This window comes from Embiotoca jacksoni, unplaced genomic scaffold, assembly GCF_022577435.1.
Source record: "Embiotoca jacksoni isolate LCO1_2020_lvr unplaced genomic scaffold, fEmbJac1.0.p SCAF_4, whole genome shotgun sequence".
NCBI lineage: Eukaryota > Metazoa > Chordata > Actinopteri > Embiotocidae > Embiotoca > Embiotoca jacksoni.
Genome location: NW_027185392.1, coordinates 18,509,851 through 18,527,026, shown reverse-complemented (window position 1 = coordinate 18,527,026; position 17,176 = coordinate 18,509,851). Strand labels below are relative to the sequence as shown.

The window sequence follows — 17,176 nt, the reverse complement described above, 5'->3', positions numbered from 1 at the left end:
GAAAAAAAGTAGAGTGCTTTTAATCAGCTGAAGAAAAAACACGAGAACAGTTAAATGTTAAGTCTAGATTTGAGACTGGCTATGATTGAAACACCTTTGTTGTCTTTAGGAAGGTTTGAGAGCTGCGCAGCAGTATAGAAGCTGAAAGCTTGTTTCAACATGTTTAGTCCTCACATTAAGTTAATCTAGAGGGTGTGTACAGCTGACACACATCTGATTCACAGATAAGCCTCAGTGCACTCAGGGGTAGGGTAACATACTCTATAAAACTCTCAACTCATTTTTCCAATCTCTTGTTTGGTTGTTGTATTGTGTATTTGAGAGAAGCAACAAGTTAGCTGCAAGTGAAAGTAGAAGAAAACGAGCTGACACTACTGTTAGCCCACTAACCACTGCTACAGTCACTTTAAATAAACCTTCTGAAGCTCATTTAAAAGTCACACTGGGGGCACATGTGCTCCCTCAAGTTGAATGGGCGTGACCATAGACTCTATATGAAAATGGATGGAGCTTTCAAGTCTGAAAACTGAAGCCTAGTGCAATACCACTGAAGGCCACTGGGAGCTGGCTCTCAAAAAAAGCACAGGAGACCTGTCAATCAAACCAGACACGCTCCCGTGACACCATAATGACTTGTGGGAAAAATTGATTGACTTAATATATTATGAGAAGTTGAATAGGAGCCATCTCCTAATGGCCCTCAGTGGTATTGCACCTTAAGGCACTTCTGCATTGGCTTCACTTTTCAGACCTAGAAGCTACGTTGTACGTTCACTTTTATATTCAATGTAAGTGACAAGCTTAATTAGTTTGTATCCTTGCTATCTATTAAATCGAGGCAAACAAACCAGGCATTCTGACTTCCAATTTAAAATTAATTTTTAGTGCAGTTAATGACAACAAGGTAAAAAGTGGTATAACAAGATGAGACCTAAGTTTTACACATTGCAACTTTAACAAATGAATCAGGCTAATATAGCCGTTGACTCCCCTGATTCCACTAGTTCTAGTTTTAGGGTCATGTTTAAATTTTTTTTTTGGTTTGTATATATTAGATATACAAGGTATAACATGTTGAACTTAAACTTACCATATACATATGGAAGTGGAATCACTCCTCTCATTTAACTATCAGCAAGAGAGTGAGTCAGTGTATTTTCCGAAATGTTGATTCCTTCACAGTTAGACTGTGGGACTACTCTTGTCTAAACTTGTTTTTTTTGTGACTGCGGAACAGTTAGGCATATTTCAGTTAACAGTAGTGCTAAAGTTTAACAGTTTGATGAAACATAAACATAGAGGCTAGATCAGGAAATGTTATATATTAACCTTCCTGCTGGTCTTTCGTTGCATCAAAATGGCTGTGAAAACGGGTCACGAAAGACCCCAGGGCAGCAGGAAGGTTAAAGATTAACCAGCTTTCGACCTATCTGTTCAAAGTCAGAGTTTATTCAATGCAAATGTTTTATCCTTCAAAATTAGGCCTACAGACAAATCAACACATTTTATAAGCACACTGTTCCCCACATTGTAAGAGGAACTCTAACAGTGTATTTAAAGTCAGTTTTCTAATTCTGCAAAATAAACAGAAGTGGAAGTGAAACAATGAATTGTTGATGATGTGGGACTTCTTGGGAAATTTTACTGAACTTATAAACTGGAATTGAAATCACCTGATCTTCAGAAGAACTAATAGCTCATGTACTGTGCTTTGTCACTACATATATTCACTGAGGTCATGTAATTGAGTCATGAGTGACACATAAAGCTCTCAGTCAAATTAGAATGACTGAATTTAAAGGGAATATATGGATGTTTTTAACTGTCTGACACCTTGTTTTTTGGCCAAAGCCCAGTGAAAGTTTCCTCACAGCATTTTAATCTCCAGCTAAATTGGCAACGTTCTTCTGTACACGGCTTCTAAATAAACAATGAACGTCAGTTTGCAAACCTGAGCCAAAACAGTAACTTCTGTCATTCCTTAATAAAGACAGTAGCAAAGATTCCCAGCTGATAACTGGAGATGGATGGAGCAATGTTGTTTAATTACAATTATTTATCTTAAAAGGGAAAATGAGAAAAGTATGAATTCATTTAAAAAAAAAAAAATCTCATAATCTGATCATATTTATATAAAAAGAATGTGTATTGTAGGTTCCCTTAGTGGAAGTGTGAATACAGACAGTGTGGCAGCAGGGCAGCTTGCCATTGCTGTTTGAGGAGGGAAATATAAATGCTTTTTATTATTTAAAAAAAAAAAAAAAAAAAAAAAAAACTTGTCAAGTATAAGTATTAATGTGAATAATATTTTAATTATATTCATAATAATTACTAAGGAAGCCATTAACCTTTCTGCTGCCCTGGGGTCTTTCGTGACCTGTTTTCACAGCCATTTTGATGCAACGAAAGACCCGAGTACAGCAGAAAGGTTGAAGGCCTAAAAACTGTCGTACAATGGCAAAATCCTGTTTATTTACTGTGTGACCTGGAAGAAGGTCAACTTTTCAATGAAAGGAAGTGAGCTTAGACAATTATGTAATTACACAATTTCTGCCTCGATTGTAATCTCGACTGGACGGCATTTTATATCTTCAATTTGTATTCATATTCAAATGAAAAGTAAAAAAATGGACTGAAAAAACACAAACATGATGCATTCACATATGATAAAGTGAATACAATTACTACCAAGACATAATACTCACTGATTATGTTTTTTCATTCTTTTGGTGTATGTAACTTAAAATAAAATGTCTAAAAAGGGTCAAAATATTATATTTTAGTTGGCTTAATACAAATGTAGCAACTGTACTGCTACTTCTTGTCAGTACCAGCTTCTTAATGTATGTTTGTACAATTTAAATGCCGTCAGATTTCTAAAACCCTCCAGTTCTCAGAGAAAAACATAAACAATGTGACCTGAGTGGAAGAAATTAGTCTTCTACCGTCTAGTGGTACAACACCAGTATTATATAATTACATGTAAGATGAACTGATAAAAAGAATCTCAGCAGTTGAAATATCCACTTAAACATAAATATTACATACTATAGCCTTGAAACAAATTCTCTAGAGTTAAACTTTCGTTGGACTTCTAAGTATGCAAAGAGGATGATGATGATGATGATGATGATGACAACCACCATGACCACTTGTGGTTTTAAGCCACACCACATTAACACATACCGTAGCCTGTTTTTACTTACTCTCATACATTTTCAGTTCTGCAGAGTAAGCCAAAGAAGTGTGAAAAAAATGAAAAGTGAATGGAGGAGGGAAAAAACAGTGGGAATAGGAAGTTCACATCGACACATGAAAAACTGCTAAAAGACAATCTCAAATTCAATAAATTCAAAAGAGAGAAAACAAAAAATATCTTCAGACAGACTCAACGTCGTTTTTTATTCTGTTATATTCTGTTAGTTGAGTTTCAGTATTACATTGTGAAAATTAAGTACACAGCAGGCAGCTTTTCCATCTGAATAACTGTGTTTATTGATATTGGCATGTCTAGAGATTTCACAGGAAAAAGAAAAGAAAACAAATTAAGTGCATGAGGCACAAACTGACGCTGTGAATCGGTGTGCAGTTCGCAGCATCAGCATCCATCCAGATCCAGACACTTTCTGACGCGACCACTGGAGGTCGCTGTGGTCCTTCGGGCCCAAGGTCTAGTTTAGTGTTACACCAGTACGGCTCACTGTCATCCGGTGGAGTAATGGTGACGTTCAGGTAGAACCGCTCAGTCACTGGTGTCTTCCTTGTGTCGTCGGACTGGAGTTGACCCAGTACTGTCTGTCCTTTATAGAAGGTCACAATGATGTTTGCAACAGGAGCGAAATCATGAACAGTACACATCAGAGTGTTTTCTTCACCCTCAATCCAAGGCCCAACAAAGCTGATGGCCACAGATTCAGGAGGCTCTGTAAAGACAAGCAGAAAGAGATGGACACGCACACGCACGGTGACATAATGAAAATACTTAATATCCCTATGAGAAGAGAAGGTATTAGAAGGTATTCGATGCCATCTCTGAGACCATTTTCACATTTATGAAGCCAGATTGTTATTTTTCTGTGTGTCTGAGGAAACTGAAATCCAGACATGATCAATACCTCAAATTGTCTGCATGAATACAATTTGCGGGAAGGACCAGGTTCCCAAATATATACCTGGATATACAATTCTTAGAGAAAGCATACAATACAATGTCAGAACTGTGAAAAGCATGTTTTTTTACTATTATAATATGACATGGAGCTATGTTAATTGAGTGATAAAGATGTAGTTGTACATCTTCACCAGGATCAGGAGGAAAATTCATGGATATCTTTTGTTGTTTTGTTCTTTTTTGCCTCATGAAATCAAGCCGTTACAAAAATAGGACTGAAAGAAAGAAGAACTGACAAATTTCAGTCCAACATCACACCAAAGCCTGCAATACACCAATCAGTCCACTGGAGGACAGACTGTCAGTGTGATGGTTGGTCTCGCCTCAAAAAGTAGACACATCACAGGACAGGGGTGGTGTGAGGAAATGAATGGGAAGGACATAATTGGACAAAGTATAAAAGTGCTACACTATGCGTTCCAATACCCAAACTACCAAACTATTTAGTATGCAGGAAAAGATTTACCCTGCGTTCCAAATCGCATACTATTTCTTTTTACGTGTAGTACGTACAGCAGGTGGATTACCCTTAAAATGTATGTACTTTTGCATCTAGTATGTATACAACTGGGACATACTACTTCATCATAAAAGTGCGTCTTGAACTTTGACCCTCTTGGTCGTATCCGTTGCAATCCGTAGCTGCAGACCTACTTACGTTGTGAGGGTAGCAGCAGTACATACTGACAGTAAACTCATCAAGTATAAGTCTATTATTGGGAGGTGGGATGGATACAGCAGACTTTTACTCATGAGTCCAGGGTTTGAGACCACGAGGAAGTGACGTAGATTTGTTGAAAGAATGTTTTTCCTAATCCTAATCAAATCATTTTAGTACTGAACCCTAACCACATTTTGTTCTTTCCTAAACCTAAACACGTGGTTTTCCAAGCGGTTTTGTTTCCCTAAAACCACACGGTTTTTGACACCTAGCTGTGACACTGTCACGCTGTCCTCCAGTGGACTGGCAGGTGTATTACAGTAGTAGTGTGATACTGGGTTGCACTATTATACCCTCAATCCCTTAAGTGTATAAGTAAGAACTTTGCTCTAAAGGACATCTACCAATCACTTTGCAACATCTTTTCTCGCTCAACAACTCAACACTCGACAACTTACTCAGAAACAAGGTCACTTACTGTACACAGTTACAGGCAGCTTGGTACAACACTGTTCACCACCATCATCATCAATGTTGTGGCACATGACAGATGGATCCCATTCAGTCATCTTGTCCATATTCCACAATGGCATCTCTCCATCCATTCTCGTCAACCCGACCGATGCTAAAATATTCGTTAGTGTACTCCCGCAACGATGCTGACATGCAGTGCACCTGGCGGAGGCTCGGTCACCGTACTTCACTACCAGCCTGGACGGGGCGAACACAGGTTTGTCTGCACAGTGTTCATCTGCAAGACAGGCATGAAAGACATGTAAAGCAGCTCTGTGCAAAACAGCTGGAATGACTGTTTAGTTTGCTGCTCCTCCAGCAATCAGTCATGTCATCCCTTTCTACAGCCTGGTAAAAATACTCCATTACACGTATTCATGCAGAAAAAAGGCTCCTTTAAGCTCATTGTAGAGCTGATAATAACTTTTTCATACACCGTTGGTAAGTTTTATCCATTGCAATGAATAATAATTTATAGGGTTAGCCTTAATTGAAGTTATTAAGTAAGATGTCAATAAAGGTAGCGAAGTGAATAGAACAATATTTCCTTCTTTTTTTTGTATTCACTACTCACCACTCTATAGCCATAGCTATAGTGACAACAAGCAAAGGGTCTGTCTATGTAAAGTAAAGCAACAATAACATGTTTAATAGGCTGCAACAGGTATGGTAATATTTAAAAACAAATGTTTGTAATGTTTAAAATGACTCACCACAATCGTACCCACAGAGGCCACGCATCAAAGGCATCAAAGACACAATCAAAAGTATTAAACGGGGGGAAATCATGTTGAGTCAGTCGCGTGACGCAAATAAAAGAGTGTGATATTAAAACTGTTGGAGATAAAGAGATCAGAAAAAGGGTGTGCACGTTTTTTGTTTTTTTCAGTTGTTGCGTAATTTTAACAGTGATTCCTTTCACAGCAAGCACTGTCTCAGAACACAACATATAATTAGAAACAGGCATTACAGACGGGGCTTCACAAGGATTGTTGAGACTGGATGGGTACAATGTGTCACAAACTGTCCTAAGGTCAGCGACAAGACTTAAAATACCACATGAACACTTGAAGTTTAATCAAGTTAAATGTAGACAAAACATAAATAATGTTAATCAGGTACAGCAGGTCCATAATGAGCCAACAGTGTTCAGTGTATATGACAGGCGAGGCGAGGCGAGGCAAGTTTATTTGTAGAACACAGGAACTCAAAGTGATTCACATAAAACCATTAAAAGCATCAAAACATCATGCAAAAGAAAATGACAAACAATTAAAAACAGTGATTAAAACATTAAAATAAAAGAACTAAAGCAAGCTAAAAAAAAAAAAAAAAAAAAAAAAAAAAAAAAAAAAAAATAGGATAAAAGTTGCAGTGCAGTGTGAGAAAGAAAATACAGAAATGCAAGAAATGAATCAAGATCTTTAAATGTGGTTCAATGGCAGGTGCAAAATGTAAAACCAAACTTGTCTGTGAGAAGAGAGGAGAGAGAGGTTCGGTCCCTTAAACAGGCTGAGGCTCAGTTTATTCAGATGTATGTCATTTCCTGATGTCCTTCACTACTCTGTCTGTTGGGTCCTGAGATATTCCTATCTGTGTGTTGGAAAAATTACTCAAGAGGCTTGGTTCAAAATCAAACACATCAGACATTTATTCTTGCAAGAAGGAGCAACTACATGCACCCTCAAAGAGAGGTGTCCAGCAGTCCTCCCCAACAGTCCTCGCCCCAGCCTGGTTTCCCCCAGCAGTCCCTCCGCAGTCCTCGTCTTTTCCTAACTTTCTTTCTTTCAGTCCTCTTCCTCAGGGCAGCTTTTATACAGTTGACAAACAGTAGACAGTCACCCCCATGCCCTTTGTATCTGCTTTCGTATGGTAATACAGAGTTGGTTAAGATAAGATAAGGACACCAGGGAGTCGTCAATTAGATGCGGAAAGAATCACTTGCAAATAAGACAGAAAACAAAGGAAACTTTTCGGAGCCTTCTTGACAAAGAGACTTTCTGGAGCCACAATGCAAACAAGAGGAAGAGACAAATCATTTTTTTCCCATTAGGAAGCCAAAACAAGCAGCAGGCAGAGAAGGTGGGACGTCACAAAGTTAGATAGTTTCACAAAAATAAATTCTAACCCTAAATAGATTCCCAAACTAACTTGAATGTATTTTTCCAATGATTTCTATATGCACTCAAAATCAAATGGTAAATTCTTGAACCTTTCTTGAGTAATGTACAGTGGGGCTCCTAAAATTTCACGAGGCCCCAGGCAAAGAAGCCCTTTGGGGCCTAATCCCTAATCCTCCTCCCGTTACACGTCAAGGAACCAATCCCGTCAATTTGCTGGGAGGGACTAAGAACATTTAATGTGTCTGTAAAACCCTTGAGGAGCGTAAAAGACACTCTCTAGATCAGTTTTTTCCTTTCAGAGCTACTTTGAAAAATGTCCGAGAGCATGTTTAGTAACATTGATTCACACAGCTGAGCTCCACCTAAACCAGCTGAATAAGATTTTTTAATGTGAACAATAACAAATTGATACTCAACAAACACATTTTGTATCACAACAGCTTAATGCATTTGGATGCATTTCTTTACGTTTTCAATCGAGGGTATTTATGTTATTTCCTAATTTAGTCTCAGTCTCTGCTGTATTTTGCAGGAGTTTTGCAGGTAGCAGTTTCTGTCCTCTGATCTCTGTGTGTCTCACTCAGAGCGGAGGTCAACCAATGTTACACTGACACGATGCATAGCAGACACGGGAGACATTTTCCACTTGGTAATCAATTGTGTTGATTCGCATTGGATAGGCAAAAAAATGTATAGATAAAAAAATACTGAAATGGATCACCAAATATACTTGGGCAGCCATCAATACACATGGGCCCAAGTAAGGCTCTGTATGGGAAACAGTACATATTGTACGAACATGGTGGGCTCCATTGCTGGGTACCCGTTACCTATGAAGATACGAAGGGCTCTTTCTAAAGCCCAGTTCAAACCAAAGATCCACGACGAGCCAAAACCGTTTTAGTACGCTGCAGCTCTGTGAACCGTCATGTTGCAGCTCGGCTAACGCCAGCTGATGGTGTCACTGGAGCCTCAGCTTGTGAAGTCGCACTGTAAGGCACGATAGTCAGTGTTTATTCTGTTTTCCAACACCTCCATACGGCGACACCGCTCAGAGAAAAAGACAAGAAGAATTAACAAAACATGGGAGATCTCCTGTCTCGAGTTTACAGCACACATTTGAATAAGCCAAATCCTTGACCCTCTCTTTTTGTTGTTGTTGTTTTTACCATTTCATCATGACAAAAATTGCAACTGTATCAAGTCACTGTCCTCTTTCATGTTTTAAGACACTACAAATTATATTCAGAAATGAAAAACTTGAAAAGCCAGCATTTAAAAAAGAAGTACAGGCAGTCGCTGCTTTAGAGATGTTATACCGTCTCACTACTAAAATACAAATTGTGAGTATCACTTCTGACAATTGATCCTCCAAAATCCTGCACAGTGGGTCTTTACGGCATTCTGGGATATCTTGAAAAATGACTACTGTAATTTTGATGAACAGAGATTAGTTTTTGGGGTTTAAACATTATTGGTCACAGAAGGGGCTCCACTGAGGGGGTTGTTGGAGCAGAGATAGTGAACTGTTTAGTGCCTTAATAGGAGGTTTAAGGGGGTTTAGAGTGGTCACTGTAAAATCCACCACTATGAGTAACAGAGCCCCTTTGTACAAATTTTTGGTCGGTGGCTCAATAATTTCCTTGGTTTGTTTCCTCTGATGGTTATGCAATGTCTCTGGTTATGTAACTCTCAGCGCATGTTGAAGGAATGCGATCCATTGTGAATGAAATTGTCCCTCGTGTTTTGTGTTCTGAATGTACTGACAAGCTGTGCTTTCTTTTACTGGGTGGAGCACAACAGTGGTAGTTTTACAGATGTACTTCACTACTTTTAACTTTATGTCTCACAACTCTTCATATTTCAATTTTTTTAGAGAGTAAAGAAATCAATTGTGTGACTATTTTTTTTATACGGTATGTTACAATTTATATATAGTACTGATCGCATCGAACATTTTGTCCTGTTGCCTCACTGGAACAAGTTAAGGGCCTCTCTTTCTGTCGTTCTCCACCTTCCTCCCTTACAGATGTGCAGGTAGCTGTGGACTACAAACTGCAGTGTGTGGTTCAACTTTCCAATGCAAGGACACAAGTTTAAAATATTCATATAAATATATATATGAGATAGTATGTGCCTAAAGTGTGGTGAAGAAGCAGAGTTCATTTACATTTCCCCTTTATTTCAGCTCACTTGTAATGTACAAACAAAATGAAATGTGTAGGATTGATTATGAAACATCTGGTGCAGCCTGCGTGTTACTTTCACGTCCTTCTTCAATAATTTTGATGTATTTATATGTATTTTGGTGCAACCACGGGGAGGCCTTCATGTACTGCATGTTGTGTCTTTCAGTGAACAAAACAGCACCATAATGTTACAACAGAAAAAAACAAAAAACACAATTATTGCAACAGAAAAAAAAAAAAAAAACCGTTATTGACACTTAAAAAAAGTGCTTTAGGCATATAAGGGTGGTTGCTTGGTCTGTCAGTCCATTCATGATCCTCAGAGGATGAATCCTAAAACTGGTACGTTTTTGATCTTGAGCTCTTTTGAGGTTCATATTTGTGGTTTAAAGTGGAATATCTCAACATTTACTGCACAGATTGGCAAAAGAAATCTGGTACAAACCTTAATGTCTTCCTCCTAATTAATTGTAACAATTTTGGTAATCCCCTGACCTCATCTGGCACCATCATCAGGTCACGTTTTCCAGTAGAGTCATTTATGACCAAATACCGAGAAGAGATAGACAATCCTGTCAGTTTCAGATCTACTTTGTATCCAGTGTGAAACGTCAGCATGCTAATGTGCAAAACTTTAAGGACTGTAGACATTATACAAGCAAAACATCACTATGTTGTTGTTGGAAATTCCAGATTTTAACTCTATAAAATAAAACCACTTTAGCTTATTACAGTCTGTTTTGTGTGTTTTGTGTGTGCATAGGCAGGAAAGTAGAAATCCTTTAACACTGCAGGCTTACAAAGTGAATGCCTTTTCACTGTTAAACATTGGTACTGTAGAAGGTAAGCATTTCACACAGCTGTCTGCCTCTAATTGTATTTCGCGAACTGTACTGACATCAGATGTGGGCTACGTAGGAATTACATTAAATATCTTGTTCTGTCCCAACGGTAGTTTTTGGTTTCCATGTTGTTGTTCTTAGAAACATACAGCCTCATACATTGTTTGGGTATGAACTCAAACCAGCACAGAGAAAAGAAACATAAAAGTCATGATGAACCTGTGAACTGCCATGCTGTCGGCCCGATTCTTTGATTTAATGGTTGTTTTTGCAGTCGTTGTAGCCGTTGTCATTGAAGTCGTTGTGGCCGTTGTCATTGCAGTCGTTGTGGTCGTTGTGGTTGTTGCAGCTGAGCTTGTGGTTGGTTTGGCGGTTGTGGTTGGTGGCAACGTGGTCGGGGTTAACTCTGAACCTATGAACACACAGACAGTTAGTGTGCGTTTATTACTTTCTTTGAATGAGAAGTTAAACAGTCGCGATCGCTCATTTGTAAATCTTTCTCATGAGTTATGTACGGTGGTCCTGAGAGGTCAACGCACTGCAACTTGAGAAAACACATGCACATAGAAAACATCTTCATTTCATTTGACAACACAGTTGCAACATTTAGAAAATCATAAATTACAGAAATGAGCAGTAAGTATAAAAAAAACAACCAGACCTGTTAGAAACCGCAACCTCTACTATTAATGCACATTTGTGGGTATTTTGTTATAATATATATATATATTTTATAAAGTATTTATTAAAGATGCCAGACAGAGACAAGCAAACCTTTTGCTTCTGTTTTCAGTCTTCATGCTAAGGTAAGCTAACTAGCCCCCAGCTGTAGCTTTATCTTTACAGTGCAGATGTACTCAGAGTTGAAAGTAACTATTTACTCAAGTACTGCAGTTAAGTAATGTCAAGATACTTACTTGAGTATTCCCATTTGATTCTACTTTATACTTCCACTCCACCACATTTCATCGGGAAATATAGTACTTTCTAATCCACTATATTTATTTGACAGCTTTTGTCACTTTTAAGTTACTTTAAAAAGCTTTTAAAATACAACACACTGTTAAAGATGAAACCAGTGGGTTCCAACCTTGTTAGCTTCTGATGTATTACAAAGCAGTGTGTATACGGGGGTCACATTTCAGATGTCTGAGTTGTTAACAGCGCTACCTAATTGTTTCATTTTAATTCATGTTCAAATAATCTAATCGCTCACCAAAAATCAAAGATGAGAGAAAAAGTCTCATGACTCCCTACATGTATCATTGAAGGCAAAACTCACTTCGGACATCCACGGTAAAGTTCACGGTGACCGTCCTCACGCTGTTGCTGATGTAACAAACATACTGTCCTTTATGTTCAATGTTTACTGAGTTGATGGTGAGAACGCTGACATTGGAGGAGGGAGATACATCTGACGGGAGCGTCCAGCTGTATGAGGGGCTGGGGTTTCCCACGGCCAAGCAGCTCAGGTTTAGAAAGTCTCCTTCGGTGATTTGGATCACTTCTGGATTTGCTGGCATCTTCAGCTGAGGCCCGTCTGTGCAGCGATTGAAGGAGGAAGAAACAGAACTTGGTATTTTAGGAAAATGGAAACTATTTTGAAATTTAAACAGAGCGCTGACACACTGTGGAAAGTGGAAAGTACCTAACAACTTTCACTACAGTACTTTCCCAAACAGATCCTGCACTGCACTTTCACTTTCGCTATAACTGTTTCTCCCTGTATTACATTTCTGAGGTCTGATTTTCTCACCAGCATTTTCAATTCTTGAGCCGCTGACTGTTTGTGTTCAGTTAAAGGTAACTGAAGCTCCTGCAGAAGACATTTCACTTTCATTGAAAAAAAACCCTGAGATTTCAGAGAAGAAATGTCTTCTGCAACAGAAAAAGCTGGCAATGGGTTTGTTTTTCCTGCTAGTAAGTTAAGTTAACAGGTCTGTGACAACATATATCGTGATGAAAACTAACATTCAAATGCTGCTTAAATTCAATGCATCAGTAAATATAATCCAATTTTATAATAATACTGTATTATTAGTGATATACGAGAAAAAAAAAAAGTACTGCATTGAATATTTTTAAAATTGCTTTTATAGTTGAAAACAGGACTTTTACAGTGTAATATTTCAACACTTAAACCTACAACAACCTACTTTTTTCATTTGGGCTTTAATCACAATTATTATCACCCTTTAAGTTGATTTGACAGATGTGCTGGAATCCTGTTTCAGACCACCTGACAAACAACTTTTGTTTTTTTTTCCTGTCTTTACAAAGACAGGGATGCAGACGTGGTGCAGCTTTTTAGCTGCTAGATGCTCCACTATGTTCACCAGCTAGTTACTAGTTCTGTTCGTCTGCTGTTTGGTGATGAGTAGATGGTGTACAGAGGGTACTTGGAGATTTTGAACTGAAACGATATCCGCCTGCTGCAGTAGAACAGTAAAACTGTGGGAACTGCAGAGTTGGGAAATAATTATCTGTGGGTTTGTCAGCATGAGCAACCTCTTTCACAAACATGTAGTCATGTGATCCATATCCAGTGAAAAAAATACTGATTAACTTACTGAATAGACAGATGAAAATACTTCCTTTATCAAAGCACAAGAGCTAACATGAAAACCAAACGGGCACTTTTACGTGTGTTGTAAATGTATGTATGAATTTTGTTGTAATCAGACTCACAGTAGACGGTTGCAGTGAGTTTTTCTGACTTGACCACTGGAGGCGGCTGAGGTCCTTCAGATCCCAGGAGCAGCCGGGCTTTACACCAGTAATGGGCTCCATCCTCCTCTTTACTGGTGTTGATGCTCAGAGTGAAGACGTCACTCTTTGGTTTGTGGCCTGTCTTATTGGACTGGAAGTGAGCCAGAGCTTTATCTCCTCTGTAGAAGGTCACATTGAGTTTTTCAACAGGAGCTACGTTCTGTACGTCACACTGCAGACTGTACTGGTTCCCCTCAAACATCGGCCCGGTGTGGTTTGCCAAGCTGAAGGACACATTTTCTGGAGGCTCTGGAGAGATGTGGAAAAAGACTATGAAATATGTAGAAAGAGACACACAAAGTAAGCAAGAAGATGTCAGAGTCAAAGTGAGTTCAGTTCAACAGTAAGTTTACTTACGGTAGACAGTTACAGACAGGGTGGTGGAACACTGTTCATCACCAATGTTATAATAGCACATGATATTTGGATTCCATTCAGTCAAGTTGTCCACCTTCCATGACAGCGTGGTGTTGACTAGGTCATACTTTCCATCAGGTGTCTCCAACTTAGGCTTTTGACATGCGGAGCAATTAGCAGAGGTTGGGTCACCGTACTTCACCACCAGACTGAGTGTATTGAATTTAGGCTTATCTGCACAGTTAGGATCTGCAGAGAAAACACATGAAATGATTGATGTAAAGTTAAGAATCACACACACCATTAAAACATCAATACTTATGATAATTGGAGCTGTATTGTATATCTTTTAGCTTTGCTTTTGTTTCTTCGATTTTAGACACATTTTATTCTCTGTAATTTGTCTGCAACATCTGAAATTGGCAGTTTAAGCACAAATAAATCCAGACTAACATAAGCAATACTGCAGAAAAATAATTGACCTCAATATTAGTTTGCACCTTAAAAAACAATATACAACAAAATCTTCATACATTCAAACTATATTTATTTTGTAGTTCTGTATGTTCTTTTTATTATTATTATTTCTCCTTGTCAGAATAATAAATAACCCAAAGGAAACACAGAAAGAGCAGTAAAGTAATGAAGTACGTCTCTACTAGTAAAGGTGCCTCTGAGATTCAGAAGCTGCACGACAGTATCAGAACTCTGCGTATGTAATTTATGTGAGGAATAGCCTGATGACAATAAAGTCTCTTTAGTGTGAGACTTAACGGATAATTCTTCACTTACCACAGCTGGATGAAGGGTCGATGCACAGGAAGGTCATCAAGGAAACAGCCCAAAGAATAAAATGGAACAACATTATTACCCAGTAGATATTTGTAGATCAAATAGAACATTGAAAATGGTTAACTGTGACATCCAAAGGTGGACAGAAAGTGAACGCACTGCAGGAGTTTTAATGCTTTTCTATTGGGAGTAGAAGAATGCTGGCAGCACAGCCTCTTTTTACACCAAACATCCTCTCTTAAGTTTTGTCTTCAAAGCTTGTGAAAGTGAAAGTGGAGCCTTTCGGGAGCAGGTCAGGTCCGTCTCCTGTACTCTCCTGCTCTCTGCATCCCGTCCCCAACCGCTACACATTCATTAAAAATGGATTTGACGTTAATGTCCGAGTCTGGACGGTTTAAAACCAAGTATTTGTCCTTCACTTTGCTTGGTGTCTGCCTGTGAGCCAGCAGCTCACTAGGATGGGTGTGCATTTCCTGTTTCCTGTTATGTGCCTTTTTTAAAGTGGATATTTTCACAGCAGATGATTCATTGGGGTCAAACAAGCACAATCAACCACAGGAGCTGGGAGGAGTAGCATGAACATTATTAAACGGATATGATAGTTCATATTCATCTTGACCATTTCAGATATGTAATATCATTCTGATCACTTTGGCCCAGGAGGTCGAGAAGGTCGTCCACTAATCACACATGTCAAAGTGTCTTTTGGCAAAACAGGAAACCTAAATTGCTCCCGGTGGTCAGACCAGCACCTCGCTGCCATTTGGTTGTTTGAATGTGAGACAAATTAGGTTCTTTGGATAAAAGCTGTAAACAAATGCAGGTATTTACCAGTCCTATAAAGAGGGATGATTTGGGAGGCTGTGCTATTACTAACATGTACATGAAAGATAACATTTACACGAAGTCTAACATGTCAGACTTTAACTCCTTCATGTCTGTTGTTCATTATGTGTCCTAAAATCTATTCTGCACAAGAACTCACATTTAAGTGCTTCAAACTGCAAGTTTTGTTTCGTCAACCAAGTTTCTAATCAAACTGGCAAATATTCAAATTACAGAAGCTGAAACCAGAGATCTTTAGCTGCTTTGAGTAGTTGACGATCAAAATAGTAGCTGATTGATCTGCTGGTCAATAAACATATCTGCAGGACTGTAAACGCTCTACACACAATCAATAAAGTTAAAATGTCGGTAGCTAATAAGTTTTGTGCAAATAAGTGATGTGGAAACCAATCCGAGAGCGGTGCATTCCTGAACTTCCCGGGGATCTTTATCACGGTTTCCTTACAGTGCTCCAGTGAATACTGGGTGTGATCACATTCAAGTAGCACTCTTTCCCTTATTCCTCATCGGTCCTCATACATGATCAACCCCCCTTCAGACGTGAGCTCGTGAGCTTTAGAATCTTTATGAGAAGAGGAAGAGGTGTCCGGCAGAGTCCTAATTGTTCAGGAAATCGGATGCCGGATGTCAGTGATCACAAAACCATCTGAGCCTCTACATTAAGACACCCGGCAGCAGAAACAACAGCAGCTCTGCAGACATCAGCAACCAAACATAATCAGACTACGAGTCTCCAGCCATTCAACCTAGAATTATAATGCAAGAATTTAATTGCTGACGTGCTCATATTCAGCAAGTAGGTTTACCACGTTGATCATCTTAGTGTAACGTGCTAGCATGAAAAAAATTGCTAATTATCTCTGAAGTAGAACACAAATACATCACCTACATTGTCATCCTTTGTAATGTCAAATCAAACTGGACTACTTGTACTAGTAGCTGCTTTTTTTTTTTTTTTTTTTTTAACTTGAAGAATCATAATAAACAGATGTTTCCATACAGGATACAAGGAAACTAGTAAAATGGTACTCTACTGGTGCTGGTAGTTTTCACAACGAGGTTCTGAAACAACTCCTCTTCCGTACTTTTCCAATCTCATGTTACACCTTAAAGGTACCCGAGAAGCGCTACGGAGAAATGTTTCGATGAGTCAGTCCCCACTTTGTTGTTGTTTTGTGGGGCCTGAGCACACTGGAGTCCAAATAAGAACGTAAACAACACAGTAAGTTTTTTTTGTTTTTTTTTAAAATCAGCTTTGGTGATGTTTTATGCAGTAAAGTTGTTTTAAGTCTTTAGGGAGACACAATCAAATGACAAAATTTTGGTGAAAAGAAGCAAACAAGACCGCAGGACACTTGAATTTCATCATCTGGGATGGTCCCGTCCTGAAGAAGGATTGTGTTTCAAGTACAATGGCCTCAGACTTTGAGGCATTGCATATGATTGTAAACGCTCCACACTGGGCTCATAACAGCACCGTACACAAGCACTGCATCTCCGCCCACCTGAGGCCTGTTACACCACCAGCATGCAAACTGCCATTTTGAACATGAAATCACTTTCTTCTTGCTCATTTTGACAACCTCCAAATTCAAAGTCTCTCCTCTCACACCTCGAACCTAGTTTGGTATCAAGTGCAGGCGCCGTGTTGTGTTCGGTCGTGTTCTAAGTAAATTCATGTGTTCAAAAAGCTCAATAAAAAGGTTTAACTGTAAAGAAATAAAGACTTCCTGTCACTGTCGATTAGCTCAAATTGTTTGCTCTAAAATTGTTCTGTGAATATTATGCAGTGTTTTAGTCATGTTTTTAGTTGGAAGCGTTTGTTTCCAGAATGTTCTTCTTAAAAGTAGGATAACATTCTGGAAAATTACTGTGTTGACATTCCTAAAGTATTTTTCATAACACCGTCACAT

The 17,176-nt window shown here is 38.7% G+C and overlaps 1 protein-coding gene and 1 long non-coding RNA gene across 2 annotated transcripts; both read right to left on the bottom strand.

Annotated features, from left to right (window-relative positions):
• Positions 1–3,373: 3,373 nt before the first annotated feature.
• LOC138209255 (uncharacterized) lies at positions 3,374–6,302 on the bottom strand. The gene is made up of 3 exons (XR_011179148.1): positions 6,059–6,302; positions 5,311–5,583; positions 3,374–3,923 (listed from the first exon to the last, which is right to left on the bottom strand). It is a non-coding gene; the product is annotated as an uncharacterized lncRNA (long non-coding RNA).
• Positions 6,303–6,971: 669 nt separating this feature from the next.
• Positions 6,972–14,940, bottom strand: LOC138209254 (cell adhesion molecule 1-like). The gene is made up of 5 exons (XM_069167706.1): positions 14,418–14,940; positions 13,626–13,874; positions 13,188–13,517; positions 11,782–12,039; positions 6,972–10,911 (listed from the first exon to the last, which is right to left on the bottom strand). Exons 1-5 carry the CDS (start codon positions 14,488–14,490, stop codon positions 10,676–10,678), a joined length of 1,146 nt encoding a protein of 381 aa, XP_069023807.1. The 5' UTR covers positions 14,491–14,940; the 3' UTR covers positions 6,972–10,675.
• Between the last annotated feature and the right edge of the window lie 2,236 nt (positions 14,941–17,176).

Coding starts and splice junctions, on each gene's coding strand:
- LOC138209254 (XM_069167706.1), bottom strand. CDS start 14,490: ATGTTGTTCCATTTTATTCTTTGGGCTGTTTCCTTGATGACCTTCCTG. Junction 13,518..13,625: donor CCTGTCTGTAACTGTCTACC/GTAAGTAAACTT, acceptor ACATCTCTCCAG/AGCCTCCAGAAAATGTGTCC. Junction 10,912..11,781: donor CTTTACCGTGGATGTCCGAA/GTGAGTTTTGCC, acceptor GTGTGTTCATAG/GTTCAGAGTTAACCCCGACC.